The sequence below is a fragment of the Acipenser ruthenus genome, chromosome 1 (genome assembly GCF_902713425.1).
Source record: "Acipenser ruthenus chromosome 1, fAciRut3.2 maternal haplotype, whole genome shotgun sequence".
Classification (NCBI taxonomy): domain Eukaryota; kingdom Metazoa; phylum Chordata; class Actinopteri; order Acipenseriformes; family Acipenseridae; genus Acipenser; species Acipenser ruthenus.
The window spans coordinates 92,616,367-92,632,023 of record NC_081189.1 but is presented as its reverse complement, the minus strand read 5'-3'; the positions used below and the strand labels follow the sequence as shown (position 1 = coordinate 92,632,023).

Sequence of the window (15,657 nt, the reverse complement as noted above, 5' to 3'; positions counted from 1 at the left end):
CTGGGTTTCTGATCGCATGAAATCAATTTCAGATTTTTTAAATCCTTTGATGCAAATGTTCTGCCTATTTTGTTAACATTTTCAAGCAAATTGGCTTCATCACTGCCATTCTCATATACACTTTGACATCTGACACATTCTTTCCCTTGCCCAGTGCTTCTTTAACCTGTTCTGCATACCAGTCTGTCAACGGAGGGGTCGCTACAAGCACTGTATGAAACCATCTGATTGGTGTAAGTATTATTATAATAACAACAGTCTGCAGCTAATTCACATCTTGACATTCAACTCGCAAGTATTTCTGGGAAACTCAGAAGTATTTCTTGGCAGACTAATTCGGAAAAGCATGGAAATGCCAAATTTTTCACCAACTTGAGTTGTCCACCAGCTCAAGTTATGGGAGAATTCAGACCAATTCGTTGGCTGTCCATGGAAACGAGGTACTAGACTTTGATTGACCCTGCTTGACCTAGTTGTATTTAGGTTAATCTGGCACTGAGAACACAACACCATTCTGCCCCCATCTTTTGCACATGTCTAGAGAGATGCTTGTCCAAAAGTTTTGTTGACCAGCAGTCTGTGGAATTCATGACGCTATGAAACAAATGTTGCCATAGTTTCTCTACAATTGTTGAAGCATACAAAATTAGGCTGATTTTGTTTCCAAGTAGTTAAAAATGTGGTATCCAACTGAATTATGAACAATTTCTCATTTTTAACTATGAGTGTGCTGGAGCAAAATATTTAAATTGATGCCACTAGGTCAAGACTATTTGGTTATTTAATGGTTTATTTAATTGCGGTGCATGCTATAAAAGGTGATGAATTTCTTTAGGGCTATAATCGTATGACTTGAAATAGTCAGACACACTGATAGGGTGGCCCTGAAAATGAGTGGTGGAAAGTGCACACGTCAAATTTCGTAGCACTGTTTTCTGTGAAACAAACAAAAAAAAAGAAACACCTTATACAAAATATAGACACCCGTTCAGAGTCGGTACCAAAAAAATATATATTCTACTAAACCCGACACCAGAGCTGCGGTTGGCTGTTTTTGGAGCATGCTCAGTGGGATTATGACCTTCATTTTCTGCATTGAACAGAGATCCTGAGCGAGAAGTATAATAGAGGTGGATAAGAAGTACCTGTAATATGACTAGGTTCAGTTAGTTTATTTGTGTAACGTTTATATCATACGAACTCTGTATTCCACCCCAAGAAACATGGTATCTGGTCGAACGAGAAGCGAAGCTTTTTAATACCGTAAGTACTGAAACCATATAGCCATCTATGATTTCGCAGTTACGGCTAGGTTTCACAGCAGAACAGCATACCAAGAACTGGTGGTAGTCGGCATGGCTGCATCACTAAACTACGTGCGCAGAGATGGAAGGCAAACTGACATTAGGATTTAATACTATGTACTCTATGATAAACTGTTTACGATAAAATAATAAGCTAATTGTAGCAATGTACGTTAAAAAGGGTTATTATTATTATTATTGTTTTTTTTTTTTTTTTCTTGTTCCTAAACGGGTTGACACATTCTGGAATTGTTAGCCTTCTGCGCGTTAGAACGGGTCGGGGATACTACTCGAAACTAGAAGTTGTTTTGTTTTTTGCTTGTTTTGTTTATATTTATTTTAAAATAATAGCATTTTGTGCAGCAATATTAACGATCTCCTAATGTATTTATTTTAGGATCTTTTGGGATTCAAAAAAGATTATCGTGGATAAATTCTGGCTTTGCCACAGATTTGACATACTGACAGGAGTGGAATGATTGAGCATCTGATCAAATATATCAAGAAAAATGATTAGAGAAACCAGAACATTTCTTATTTTTTTCTTAATCACCGTAAGTCTCTCGGCTGTCCTGACATCTGTAGCTTCATCACCGGAGTTGAACCGTACGCTCGATGGCACCGGCATGGAGTCTGGATCGGTTCCTGTTGTTATTTCAAGGATCACTCAAATCATAGCCAGAGAAGGAAACAATGTCGTCATAGACTGTAACGTTACCGGGGACCCCTTGCCACATTTTCAGTGGTACAACTCGAACCGTAAATTGTTGCACATGGATGAAGACGGTAAGTCAATGAGGGGTTGTCTTTATAAATTATAATACGTAATACCCTCCCCCCCCCCCCCCCCCTTCACATTTTATAGGTAATATTTAATATTCTGAAAATCATAAATACAGAAGGTACATATAAAATCTTGTCAGTATTTATTTGTAAGCAGAAAACTACTGACTGCTGGATTTTTCAATTTGCATAACATTGGAGTTGGTTTCCCACAGGATTTGTATTACTATATGTGAATGTATGGTAAACGGGATCTGTTCAACAAATCAATGACTATAGGTAGGAATTTCTGATAGGAACGACGTACCTGCTGCCTTGTATTAAGGTAACTTGTACATCACTGGAGTAGAGTCATATACCTCTATCTAAAGAAGCAAATGTGATTAAACATGGTTGGGTCGTTCTTTAGGTTTTGAGAGTATCTGGCGATGGAAAGAGTCTGTCCATATGTATGTCATTCCAAGGAAGGTAGGAGAATTTCACAACAAAACGGTTTGCTGCTGGTGGTAGGTCAGCCAATTCCTCTTGGATTCTTATTTCCCAGATGACAAGATAGGATGGGCCTGGTAATTCTTTAGATGGGGGACCTCCAGAGAAATTCAGCAAGACAGGCTGACAATCTCTAGCCAGGCAAAATCTTGAACTAACCTTCACTTCCTTAACTTTTGTAAATTGAGGTTGGATTGAGGCATAATAACTAAATACTGAAAGGCTAAGGCAACACAAAGATCTTGTTGCAAGAACGTTACAAGGTCACTTTAACCTTGACCCTGTTATTAGTGTGTGTGTGTGTGTGTGTCTGTTTCTTTTGTGGTTCATTCAATAATCGGTTGTTTCTTGTAAGCATGTTAGTCATGCTTGAGAAATATGAATCTTTGAACCTTGAATAGTTTTACAAGCCAGTGATTTGTTTTTTTTCCATGTGGTATCAAGTGAGGCTCATGCAGCTGTCATTTGTGAAGCATGTGTCCCAGTTCTTGTTTCAACTGTGATTTACAGTTTCTCTGCTGCACAGGAAAAAAACAACTTTATTTTATCTGTAAAAATGTTCTTTACACACTTTCAGTTGGATAAGCAGCAAAAAACGTAGGTTGACAAGTTGATACTAATTTGCAAGTTAGACACTCATTGCACCCTCTAGTTTATAGCTATTTTGTGTTTCACCTTTTTATATATAACTGTTTTTGCCTTAGTCATCACTCAAGAGAAAGTTGGTGGCTCATAATTATTTTGCTATATTTAGCCGTGGATCATACTTTGTGTACACAGTTCATTTGGCTTTTTTTTCTAAAAGAGCTGCATTTATCTATTGAAATGTACATTAAACAAAAAAAGAGACTTGCCCTGACATTGACAGGACAGGTTTGTTTTTGATCAGTTGTGTAGAAAGTGCTGCATATATTTCTTTAAGAAATCAAAGCAAATACAAGCTTGTTTTTTTGTTTACAGTTGCTATTATTTAAATTGTGTGTTAGTGAAAATAAAAATAAAAAAACACTTTTTCGGGGCTTTTTAAGTTCTGGGTTTTCTTCTGTGTATCAAACAAACCTCAGATCTCTGTTGTTTAGGAAGCCTATATGTAATGTCAATTTCAGTCCTGCTGTGCTGGGAGTGTTTGTGAATGCATATCAGGACTAGAAGTTAACTTTTTAAGGCAGTATTGATTTGCTACCTGCCTGGAAAGTAGGTATGAAAATTCGGTAGCAGTTTATTTGACTAATAATTATATATAAATTAAAAAAATAAACACCTACCTACTGTTTTAAATAGACTGAATATCCCAAACTATCACATAGTAGGCATATATTTAAATCCGGAAGCATTTATTTAAACTCCCTTGTGCTGAATTAAGTAATGGAACTAATGCAACTCCTTGTCAAAATGTATTTTGTTTTATCCTTAAGTTCTACACGAATGCAACCTTATCTGTCATCTAAGCACTTGATATGCCATCAGTACGGTTAACCAGGTTATGTTTCATCGGTGCAGATTAAGTGGTACGAAGTTATCCTCTTGACTGAGATTTTGGTAACTAACAAATCACACACCTACAAAGGACAGCAATTTAAAAATAAATAAATAAATAAATAAATAAATAAATAAATAAATAAATAAATAAAATTAAAGTAACGTGTGCCACATTATCGTTGAATCCTGCATTGTATGACCTTATAAATTATAAGGTTACAATCACAACGGAGCTGTTTTGAAAATGAAAGCTAATTTCAGCATGGTATCGCTACATTTCAAAGATTCATGCTATGTTCTATACTAACTGGTTTGTTCATAAATATGTCAGCTTGCACTGTGCCTTTTTAAATGCTGTACAATTTTGAAGAAATTAACTAAGAAGTAATAACAGAATAAGGCATATCAACTAAAAATAAATAAAAAAATAAAACTGTGTTTGTTTTATTGAACAGTGACATTAATTAGCTACAGGTAGTGGACAAAAAAATGGAAACACCAATGTAAAGTCACTTAATAGGGCGTTGGGCCACTATGGTACCCTGCTCTGGAGTTCTCGGTGGACCGGTTTTGATGAAACTGGCTGCTCGTGCCCCAGGTTGGAATTTTCAGTCAGTTGATCTGCAGTTGCTCGCCTGTTTTGCCTTACACTTAGAATTAATGCACTGATATCACGATCCTGGAGTATGCGCTTCCGCCCACTGTTGCCCTTTGTTAATGATGTCTTTCCCTCGGAGTTCCATGCCGACATCACCTTAGACACCGTTGCTCGTGAAACATCAGCAAGTTGAGCTGTCTTGGTCACTGAAGCTCCTCCCAAATGCGCCCCAACAATCACCCCTCTTTCAAAGTCACTGAGGTCTCCTCTTGCAGCCATGCTAGCCATAATTATAGGCAACCAGGCCTGTCCAGCATTTTTATACATGACCCTAAGCATGCTGTTATTGCTTAATTAACACATGAGCCACACCTGTGTGGAACCCCTTGCTTTCAATATACTTGGTATCCACTACCTGTATGTGTGTAAGTTATAGTTTGTATATCATTGTTTGTTAAAGCAAACGTTTCACTAGTTAAACAGGAGAAGTACGCAAGGTAGTGATAATCTACTATAAAAAGAAAACATAGATAAATGAATGCACCTCAAGATTGTATTTCATCTGTTATTCGTACTGATAAAACAAGGAAGCTGTTACTTGGATCATGCTTTTTGTAGTCAAAATTCTGATAATGTAATAATTATCTGCCTATATTTATGTGTTCATTTTTACCATGGGTGAAACCAGGGTTAACATTATAACAAAACAAAAGCTGACATTCTCCATGACAGATTAAATTACCATTTTATATACACTTAATATTATTAAACTTAATATCCTGTTAGGTCATCGCCTGTTATATGTTAAAAACGTAATGTGTTTAACAGTTATGTAATTTTGCTTTTGGTCTACAAAATAAACTTCATACCATGAAATTTTATCCACGTTGTTCTGGTACTGTAGGTATTTGTATTCCACTGACTGACCAAACAATACGATTTGCAAATTGCATTGTGAGCAGGGTTGCCAGATTTCTGAAAGAAAAATAGTGACCTCATTCTTCAAAACAAACCCAAACAAGGCAAAAACAAGTGCAACCCATGTTAGGGTATGGGCATTTATACAAATTCCAACTGCGACTCTCAAAAAAACAAGCCCAATTCCGCTTGTTATAAGTGGACTTGGCAACTCTGAATGTGAGCCTCTCACGTATCTACATGGAGTGGTACAAACCTCAGTCCTCTACAAATCAGGAAGTTCTATTAGCAATGGTTTCCCGCTTTATGAAAGATACTAATAATGTATGTGTTTAAAAAAAAAAAAAAAAAATACTGGTAATTGTGCATGTGTTCACTCAGGTTCGGTCAAATAAACTGCAGCGTAACAGAAAAATGCTACTGCATAAAAAAAACAAGTAGCAAATTAAGAGTTTTGGGTTGCAAAATGCCACCAATTAAATATTAACTTCGAGCCTTGGCATCTTCTACACTGCTGCAGTATCACACACACCGGATTCAGTCCTTAGATGTGGTGATAATGTGATATATCCATCAGTGAGCTTTCTTCACTTGTAGTTGTTGGTGTTTTTGGTAGGGATGTAATAGGTTAAACGATAAATAAATTCATACCATTTTTACATAACAGTTAACGTATAATACAAATTGATAAACTGTGTCCAGCATTTTGTGTTTTAAAAGTAAATATCCAACAAAACATGTGCTCTTTACCCACTGCCTCTGAATTCTGCAACTCCTCTGCCTGTAACTTTTTTTTTATTATTTGGCAACACTTGATGTCGGGCTAGGCTTTATTAGTTGACTGAAAACATCTATCAAACTAATCTCAAGCTGTCGATTTCTGGTGTTCGTACGTGGAGCACAGCAGCTGGCGTCAAAATAGAAAAGGGAGGAGTTTAAAGATGGAGCGGTCAGAATTAAGTTATGTGTCGAATACATGCAAAATAAGAATAAGAAAAATTTTAGTTTAAGAAGCAGGTATGTTAATGTATTATTATTATTGTCACTTTTTACTCAATTGTACTCCCAATGAGCCCCTCACCCTACCTGCCTTTGTCTGAAAGTGCTTTTACTGAGTCCCCTGGGGCTATTGATGTGATCAGTGCAGATCCAGGGGGGAAAAACTGTTCTAGGTGGTTTTTAATTTTTATACATAAAATGGAACAAAACCTGAAAAAATAAGGCACAGCTTCATTAAGGTGGTTGTTTTTACATCACGTACCCCATTGGTGTTTGGCAAGTTGCTATTTAATTGGTCCACAAAAAAATACTGTGAATTAAACAGTTGTGGTACAGTTTACAGTGCAGAAAATTGCGAAAATAATGGAACAGAAGGAAGGTTCTGGCGAAAAATTAAGATACATATATATATTTATGAGGGTTGATCGCAGACATTGTTGGCAAAGCCTGTAGACCCACAGGCTCCTGGAGTAATCCATAAATTAGGCATGTACAGCTCACCTTCAAACCGTAAGCACCATCGCTGCCTTTATTATAAATGCTTTCCTGCTAAAAAATATAGTGACGTTACTCTTGCGTCTTATACAACAATAACTAAGTCTGCATTTTTTTATTGGTCCACATGCGTGCCCGCGTACCAGTTATGTGAACCCCTGATTATGGATCAAGAGGATAGAAGGCGTTGGAAAGCCATGTTCTCTGCAGAAAACATGTAGAGAGAATAAATACTCGTCGCAGTAACTACAGCCTGTCGTCTGCACTTTCTTTGTGATCTGATGAACATGGGGATCCAGCGAATTATAAAATACACCCCATCTTTAAGCAAGCATCTTTTGAAAAACAAGAAGTTGCCAGACATGTGATTCCCATAGAAGACAAGAGTGAAAAATCGAGGTCATTTTAATTAAACTTTTGTATTAAACTTACATGACATAAGCAATTAGTGTTTGTTTTTTATTAGCACTATATTTTCTTAATTTTATTTCCATGGTAACATAAAATGAAGCAGAAAATGTCAACTTTGTACAAACTTTGTATTAAATGCTTAGTATTGCAAATAGGCCCAAACCAGTGGATGATTGAAAGTATTTTGTGTGGCTTCTTCTGTAGGTTAAATGTTTATTATTATTATTATTATTATTATTATTATTATTATTATTATTATTATTATTATTATTATTATTATTAAAGTTCAAAAACTGGGGAAAGGAAGGTGCCACAAAAATATAAATTAACAAGAACAATTGAAAGTGTACATATTTCTTTTTTGACCTTTAACAATTAAAAGGGAGTGACTTTCTGATGTTTTCAAGTTGCATTTGAGATCCAAAGGAACAGGAACATTAAAAGAAAATACATGCTGTCCAACATTTATTTCAGCCCTTGTGCACAGGTAAGAAAAAATAGATTTCACTTGAAACTAAATACCGTATTTACTCGAATTTAAGTCACACTTTTGTGGCCAGAATAAAAGTTCAATTTTGGGGGGAGCGACTTGGATTCAAGGTTTTTGGGTACCAATTTACATTTGCACATGTCAGTTATTCTGGTGTGCTTGAACAAGACCAACTGTACACAGTACTGCACACTACAGATATTACTCTCGGTACAGTACCGGTATATTAAAATGACTGCACAGCAAACTTCATGAACATTTTTTAATGCAGCTTTTAAAAGAAAAGTAATTTTGTTTGCTGAAGAAAAGAGAAACTGTGGCATCTGTGATGTGTCAGAAGATGGAGATGCAATCGAAAGGCTATGCAATACTATAATATTACTAGTATAGTACTTGTTGAAATGATCAACGAGGGTCCGGCTTCAAAATGAACAATCATTTATTTATATATCTTTCTTTCTCTATCTGAAGGACCACAAGAAATGTACTGCTTAATGCTCTCTGATTCTCTAACTTACTCCCTGTTATTATGGTCTGTGCCTGGTTTAACTACGGGAACCCCACTAGTGTAAACGCCAAAGTCCTAACTCAAACCTAAAATGAACTACACATTTCTGTCTTGCACTAATTTTGCTTGCGAACGTGACAGAGTTAAACAAACGTGGACAATAAAGCAGACTGAAATAAAGTTCAAGGTAATGTACCCTTTCCCAGCTACCATAAACTGCAATGACTGTCGTTCAATATTGAAAGTACTGCACTGTACTCTGTACATATTTTCTTTTCTCTGATGCTTTAATGTACACTAATACAGTGTTCCCTGCTGGCACTCAGAAATTAAAGTAATTGAACTGTTAATGTTGGTGTTTTTTTCTTTGAGTTAAATGTGACATGCATTCAGGGTATTTTTTTTTGGTGTCCATATTTGGGGGTGCGACTTAAATTCGAGTAAACGTGGTATATATTTTACCTCAACTTTATTTGACTGGATACTTGCATCAAGTTTCACAGACCCTATTTTACCTTCCTGACTTGTCTAAAAAAATTAAATAATTAAAAACACTCACCTTGCTTGTGAAACCAGCAGTTAAAGTTCACTTATTATGCACACTGAATCTTAACTTCATTCAATTTGGGTTCCTGAGCAAAAGATCCAATGGATCCCAGATTCCTGCCACTTTTCAGCTTTTTTTATTTTTTTTTTACTTATCCTCACTTTCATCTCAGTAGTTTACAGTACATTGTTAATCTGTACCTCTGTTGTACTTTCATTAGTTACACTGCATCTTGCTTCATTCTCCCAGCATCTCCCCTTTCTCCACCTCACAGCTGGTCAGTCTCATTTTGAGGGTGCATCTTCATTAATCAAATTTGTGCCTGCCTTGTTTTATGCTATATTTATGCTACAGCAGCATCATTACTGCGACACTTAATGACTGTCAGTACATTCTTTTCTACAATGTTTTTTTTTTTCTGCCATAAAACATCTGCTGTAAATAAAATAATTTTTGTAGTGGGGGGGGGGGGAGATGACAGTGTCCTATTAAAAAAAAATAACAAATCTGCAATAATTTAATTGTGATGGAATGCAGAAAATAACTTAAAACAGATGTGGCAATGATTTTACAAAGTTAAGTGAAACAAGTCAGAGTTTTAGCTTTCAAACTCCTACATAAATTGAGGTATTTTGTGCATTTTCAAATGTTAACATATTAAACTGCAGGAATTTCACTTTGCACATCAGGCTTAACATCAGTACCAGTTTTCTGTTAGACACTAAACAGCTTTTGTTTAGAGTGCATCCTTGTTTATCTCATCAAACATGTTTTGCAAAGATGTATTTGCAAGTAACATTAATATCTCAAACCTATGTTGTATTCCAATTTTGATAAATGAAAAATGTTGGATTAACGGGGTCAAAGTGAACTAGTATTAATATACAGTAAAGCATTAAGTTGATGCCCCTGTGATTTCCCAGCACAGCACTGGGCTCTGCAGAACACTGCCTGCCGAGCTGAATTAAAGCATTCTGCAAAACACGTCCGTTGCAGGCAGAACTAACTTTGTTGCTGGTATTTAAGAAAATGTTCCTGTTTTTGAAGACGCTGCTCCCCTAGACGTTTAGATTGCGATGTTTTACTGTGTTCTATATTTAATATGTATCATTGTAAATAGCCCGAACATTCAATCTCAGCCTTGTTGTATAAGCCATTACGAAGAAACATTTTAAAGAATAATGTCTACATATAGGCATGTTAGTGATATGAGCGAGTTTCTGAAAATTTGCTCACAGTGATTTAATTTCCTGCAAAGGGTGAAAGTGCTATTGTAATGATATTTCTGTAAGTTTCAGTAGTTGGTCGTATACAAAAGTAGCTGACAGCAATTACATGGACGTTAAAATCGTGATATAATAATTGGATTGTAGGGAACTTGCAAATAAATGACCTACCTACTTGAAAAACCATACTGTTAGTTGGATGGGAAAATGTTTATTTGCATGTAAATCATTAAATTATGTGAAGATTGGAACTAAGTTTTAGGTTACCAATAATCAGTATAATAATTACAATTAATAGTAGAATATGCTGAACTGGAAAATGCTGCCAATCTTTCTGTTGGGTAGATTTTCTATGGAAGGTTCCCAGCCCAGAGAAATATTATTTGGCTGCAAGGCTATATTCGGTGCAATACTGGATTTTCAAACATGCCGGATGTACCCACATGAAACCATTTGGAAAACAATCTGACTATTCACTCCTGACTGGACCCCAAAAAATGTTTAAGCATTTCAAATAATTAAAAAACAGCTATTTTACATACACTAAATATCTGGTATAATGTTTAAAAATGTTTAGGCTTAGGCAATGATTATTTAAAACTGGACAATATTCTGTCCACAAAATAGAAAAGGCTTGGTATCAACACTGCAGGACATCTCTCAAAATGACACACTATCCTTTGACACAGCACAGTCCATCACAATACAATATAGCAAAGGAACTCTTTCAGTTCTTTCAAATAAGACAAGTCCTCAGAATGACCACAATATACAGTGCCTTGCATAAGTATTCACCCCCCTTGGACTTTTCCACATTTTGTAGTGTTACAACCTGGAATTAAAATGGATTTAATTAGGATTTTTTGTCACTGATCTACACAAAATAGTCCATAATGTCAAAGTGGGGAAAAAATCTACATATTTTTCAAAATTATTTACAAATAAAAAACTGAAAAGTCTTGATTGCATAAGTATTCACCCCCTTTGCTGTGATACCCCTAAATAAGCTCTGGTGCAACCAATTGCCTTCAGAAGTCACATAATTAGTTGAATGGAGTCCACCTGTGTGCAATTAAAGTGTCACATGATCTCAGATTAAATACACCTGTTTCTGGAAGACCCCAGAGTTTGTTAGAGAACATATCTAAACAAATAGCATCATGAAGACCAAGGAGCTATCAAAACAAGTCCGGGATAAAGTTCTGGAGAAGCACCAATCAGGGTTGGGTTAAAAAAAATATCCCAAACTTTGAACATCCCCCGGAGAACCGTTAAACCCATTATTAAAAAATGGAAAGAATATGGCACAACCATGACTCTGCCTAGAGAAGGCCGTCCACCAAAACTCAGTGACCAGGTAAGGAGGGCATTAGTCAGAGAAGCAACCAAGAGGCCAATGGTAACTCTGAAGGAGCTGGAGAGATCCACAGCTGAGATGGGAGAAACCGTCCATGGGACAACTATAAGTCGGACACTCCACAAAGCTGGGCTTTATGGAAGAGTGGCGAGAAGAAAGCCATTGCTGAAAAAAACCCATATCAAATCCCATATGGATTTTGCCAAAAGGCATGTGGGAGACACATGGTCTGATTCCCTGGTCTGATGAGACCAAAATTGAACTTTTTGGCCTTAGCGCAAAACACTATGTGTGGCGCAAAGCCAACACTGCTTATCACCCTGAGAACACCATCCCCACGGAGAAGCATGGTGGTGGCAGCATCATGTTATGGAGATGCTTTTCATCGGCAGGGACTGGGAAACTGGTCAGGATTGAGGGCAAGGTGGATGGAGCCAAATATAGGGAAATTCAAGAGGAAAACCTGTTTCAGTCTGCAAGACCTGGGACTGGGGCAGAGGTTCACCTTCCAGCAGGACAATGACCCTAAACACACAGCCAAAGTTACACTGGAGTGGTTTAAAAACAAGAACCTGAATGTCATAGAATGACCCAGTCAAAGCCCAGACCTCAATCCGATTGAGAATCTGTGGCAAGACTTGAAAATTGCTGTTCACCAACGGTCCCCATCCAACTTGACAGAGCTTGAGCAATTTTGCCAAGAAGAATGGGCAAAAGTTGCAGGATCCAGATGTGCAAAGCTGGTAGAGACTTACCCAAAAAGACTCACGGCTGTAATTGCTGCCAAAGGTGCTTCTACCATGTATTGACTCAGGGGGGTGAATACTTATGCAACCAACAAATGTCTTTTTTTTTGTTTAATTAACTTTTGTGTCACAATAAAAAATATATTTTGCACCTTCAAAGTGTTAAGTATGTTGTGTAAATCAAATGGTAAAAATCCCAATTAAATCCATTTTAATTCCAGGTTGTAACACTACAAAATGTGGAAAAGTCCAAGGGGGGTGAATACTTATGCAAGGCACTGTAGCCTACACACTAATAGGATACATCCAATCGAATAAATATGATTGCACATGATAAGCCGTAAAAAAGAAAAAAAAAAGACCATGAAACTGTTATAAGATACAGGGACTTTGTTAAATGGCAAAATCTAAAGAAGATTGGGGTAGCATGTAGTATGTACTCATTACAAATATAAATCAAATTTTCAAAGCATGGGTAGAATGTATTTTGAAGATATTTTCTAAAATGATAAAAGCTAGTTACATATTCCACAGGCAACCAAGAGAGATGGTGTGTATTTTGTAAACTTTTCACAAGACGACTTCCGGTTGAGTTTTGCCTATGGTAGTAAGTTGGAAAGGACAAGCCCAAGTTACAGCTTATGTTTAATGAGCTACATAATTGAAAAGGAATACACAATGAATCACAATGAATCGTTACACCCCAAAAATTCTATGACAACAAAATTATCCAGGTACATTTGTCATCTGTAGCCTGATAATAGGTGTAGATTATAACTTATTTTCTGTCCACTACAGTGCATACTGTATGCAAATGAACTGGATATTTTGTGCACTGTAGTTATTGCGGCCAGTCAGTTTCAGTGTTAAACATTTACACGAGCAATGCTGCAGTAGTTATTTGGGTTATTGAGCAGAACACCAAGCTCCCTCAGCCCCCATCGAATTAAATGCTGATGCACAGACTTGCTAATGAAAAGAGTCCGTAATGGATTTCAGTTTGACAAATTGCAGAGTTTGACAAAGTGCCCAGGAAAGATGCCCCTGTGAATTACAGGATATAAACTTGTAATACTCACTCTCTATTTTTTTTTCTTTGCAGGAAAATGGTTGATTTTAGACAGTGGAGTGCTGAATCTCACCAGTATCACATTCGACGACCGTGGCAAATACACTTGCATGGCTGCAAACATCCATGGCAGCGTGAACTACACAGTGACTCTGCGAGTGGTGTTCTCCAAAGGGGACATGGGAATCTACTACGTGGTGGTCTGCCTTGTAGCCTTCACCATTGTCATGATTCTCAACATCACCCGCCTGTGCATGATGAGCAGCCACCTGAAGAAGACCGAGAAAGCCATCAACGATTTCTTCCGAACTGAGGGTGCTGAGAAGCTCCAGAAGGCCTTTGAGATCGCAAAGCGGATTCCAATCATCACCTCAGCCAAGACCTTGGAGCTAGCCAAGGTGACGCAGTTCAAGACAATGGAGTTTGCCCGCTACATCGAGGAGCTGGCCAGGAGCATCCCGCTGCCACCTCTCATCATGAACTGCAGGACCTTCATGGAGGAGATTCTGGAGGTGGTGGGCATTGAAGACCAGCGTCACACCTTTGTCAAGCAGGCTCAGGAGGGAGAGGATGAAGGTGGCAGGGGTGGTGGGGCGGATGTTTACACCATCCCTAATGCTTTAAAACGCAGCGATTCTCCTGCTGGGGACTCGGATGATGGTTCATTGCATGAACACCCGCAGCACATCGCCATCAAGGTGTCGGTGCACCCGTTGTCTGCCAAGGACAGCATGTCTGAGAACTGCCTACAGATGGACACCACAGAAGATGAGACAGTACCAGGACCGGAGCCGGAACTGCCTACTGCTGAGTTAAAGCCATCTGAGACGGAAACAGAAACGGAAACAGAAATAAATAGCCACGTAATTTCCAAAAGCCATGTATAATATTTGAAATCGATAACAAATATCTATGCATTTACAAAAATGTAAGGCAAAAACAGATGGGGTTTTTCTAAAAGCCTGAGTATGCTTTCCCTGCCCTTTAGGCTTGTATGGTGAATGTTATATATAGAACTATTTTATTTCAAACAACAAAGCATGTAAGTGTATTTATTGTGTTATTTTCAACTGCCCAAAACTCACAATTTTAATTTTATGTTTTTGCTTCGTGTAGCTATTGCTTCATGCTTTCAGAATGAATGACATTTCTGTTTCCTTTCGTATTTAATTCATTTTTTAGAGAACAGCTATCCCGAACATGTGTAGGAAAGCTGCTAGAGAGGTTTTACTAGAGCTGTAGTCTAGAGATAAGTAACCTTTCCTTCAGGAACTTTCATCTACTCTCTCTTTCTCTCTCTTTTGCATTATGTCTGGTTGAAGATTCATTGTTTGTAGATAATGCCCTTGAAGCAGCACTGTGATAGTCAAATAAAGTTACGTTTATCAGTACTTGTGGTCTTTTTTTTTCCTTTGAATGGGGGGTTGATACATAAACCAATGCTGGTCGTGTAAACGTTTTGTGTACGTGTACATATATACAAAAACATTCCCTTGATAAACATATTAACAATAAGTTGTGTAATGTACACGGAAAAACTGAGCATTAAACTGAGCATTGAAGATCTTTTTCTACCAGTAGCTTGCTCTTTTATTGCATGTTGCTACCTTGCAATATCAAGTTGAATCGGATAAAGGGCAATGGCAGAAGTACAACTGTCAGCAGAATTACAAGCAAATGAATGTCTGGGAACAGGCATATAATTTGCAAGCCTGCCTAAACGTTTCAAAAACAATCCTGTTACAGGCCTTGACAGGTTACACCCACATGTGTAGTTGCTGCATTGTGAAAGATTCAGGCGTTTCCAACTCCAATAAATAAAACCAGTTTAGGTGGATGGTAAATATTCCCAAAGATGGTTGCACATTATCATTATTAGACAAGTATATTGCATTTAATTATAGGCTGAAATCGACACTCAAAGTGAAAGCATTGCAAACATTTGATATTTTTGATGTGCTTTGCAAATTAATGAGACTTTACTTAGGCCTAATCTCATTGATACTGTGCTTTGTGAAGTTCAGGGCTGCTGTGAGCTCTGTCTTTATTTATTTATTGAGATGAAAACGGCAATTTGAGTCTGAACATCATTGATAATGTATTACCAGGAGCCTTAAATAAATTCCTCTTGCACAGTATTACAAAGAGGCATAAAAGCCTCTTACACAGAAGATCAGTTGTTAAAAGGGTAAATCTGCTAGGGCATATGCACACATTCTGATTGGCTGTGTAGTTGGC

The 15,657-nt window shown here is 37.3% G+C and overlaps 2 protein-coding genes across 2 annotated transcripts in view; one reads left to right on the top strand and one right to left on the bottom strand.

Moving 5' to 3' along the window:
* LOC117421038 (INO80 complex subunit B) overlaps positions 1–9,050 on the bottom strand; it is a 39,005-nt gene extending 29,955 nt beyond the window's left edge. Inside the window, exon 1 of the mRNA XM_034034906.3 lies at positions 9,034–9,050. The gene's annotated coding sequence lies outside the window, so the exon portion shown is untranslated. The remainder of the gene's footprint in view (positions 1–9,033) is intronic.
* LOC117420873 (microfibrillar-associated protein 3-like) lies at positions 1,065–14,810 on the top strand. Its single transcript, XM_034034588.3, has 3 exons — positions 1,065–1,263; positions 1,702–2,090; positions 13,453–14,810. Exons 2-3 carry the CDS (start codon positions 1,814–1,816, stop codon positions 14,304–14,306), a joined length of 1,131 nt encoding a protein of 376 aa, XP_033890479.2. The 5' UTR covers positions 1,065–1,263; positions 1,702–1,813; the 3' UTR covers positions 14,307–14,810.
* The last annotated feature ends 847 nt before the right edge of the window (positions 14,811–15,657 follow it).

Coding starts and splice junctions, on each gene's coding strand:
- LOC117420873 (XM_034034588.3), top strand. CDS start 1,814: ATGATTAGAGAAACCAGAACATTTCTTATTTTTTTCTTAATCACCGTA. Junction 2,091..13,452: donor GTTGCACATGGATGAAGACG/GTAAGTCAATGA, acceptor TTTTCTTTGCAG/GAAAATGGTTGATTTTAGAC.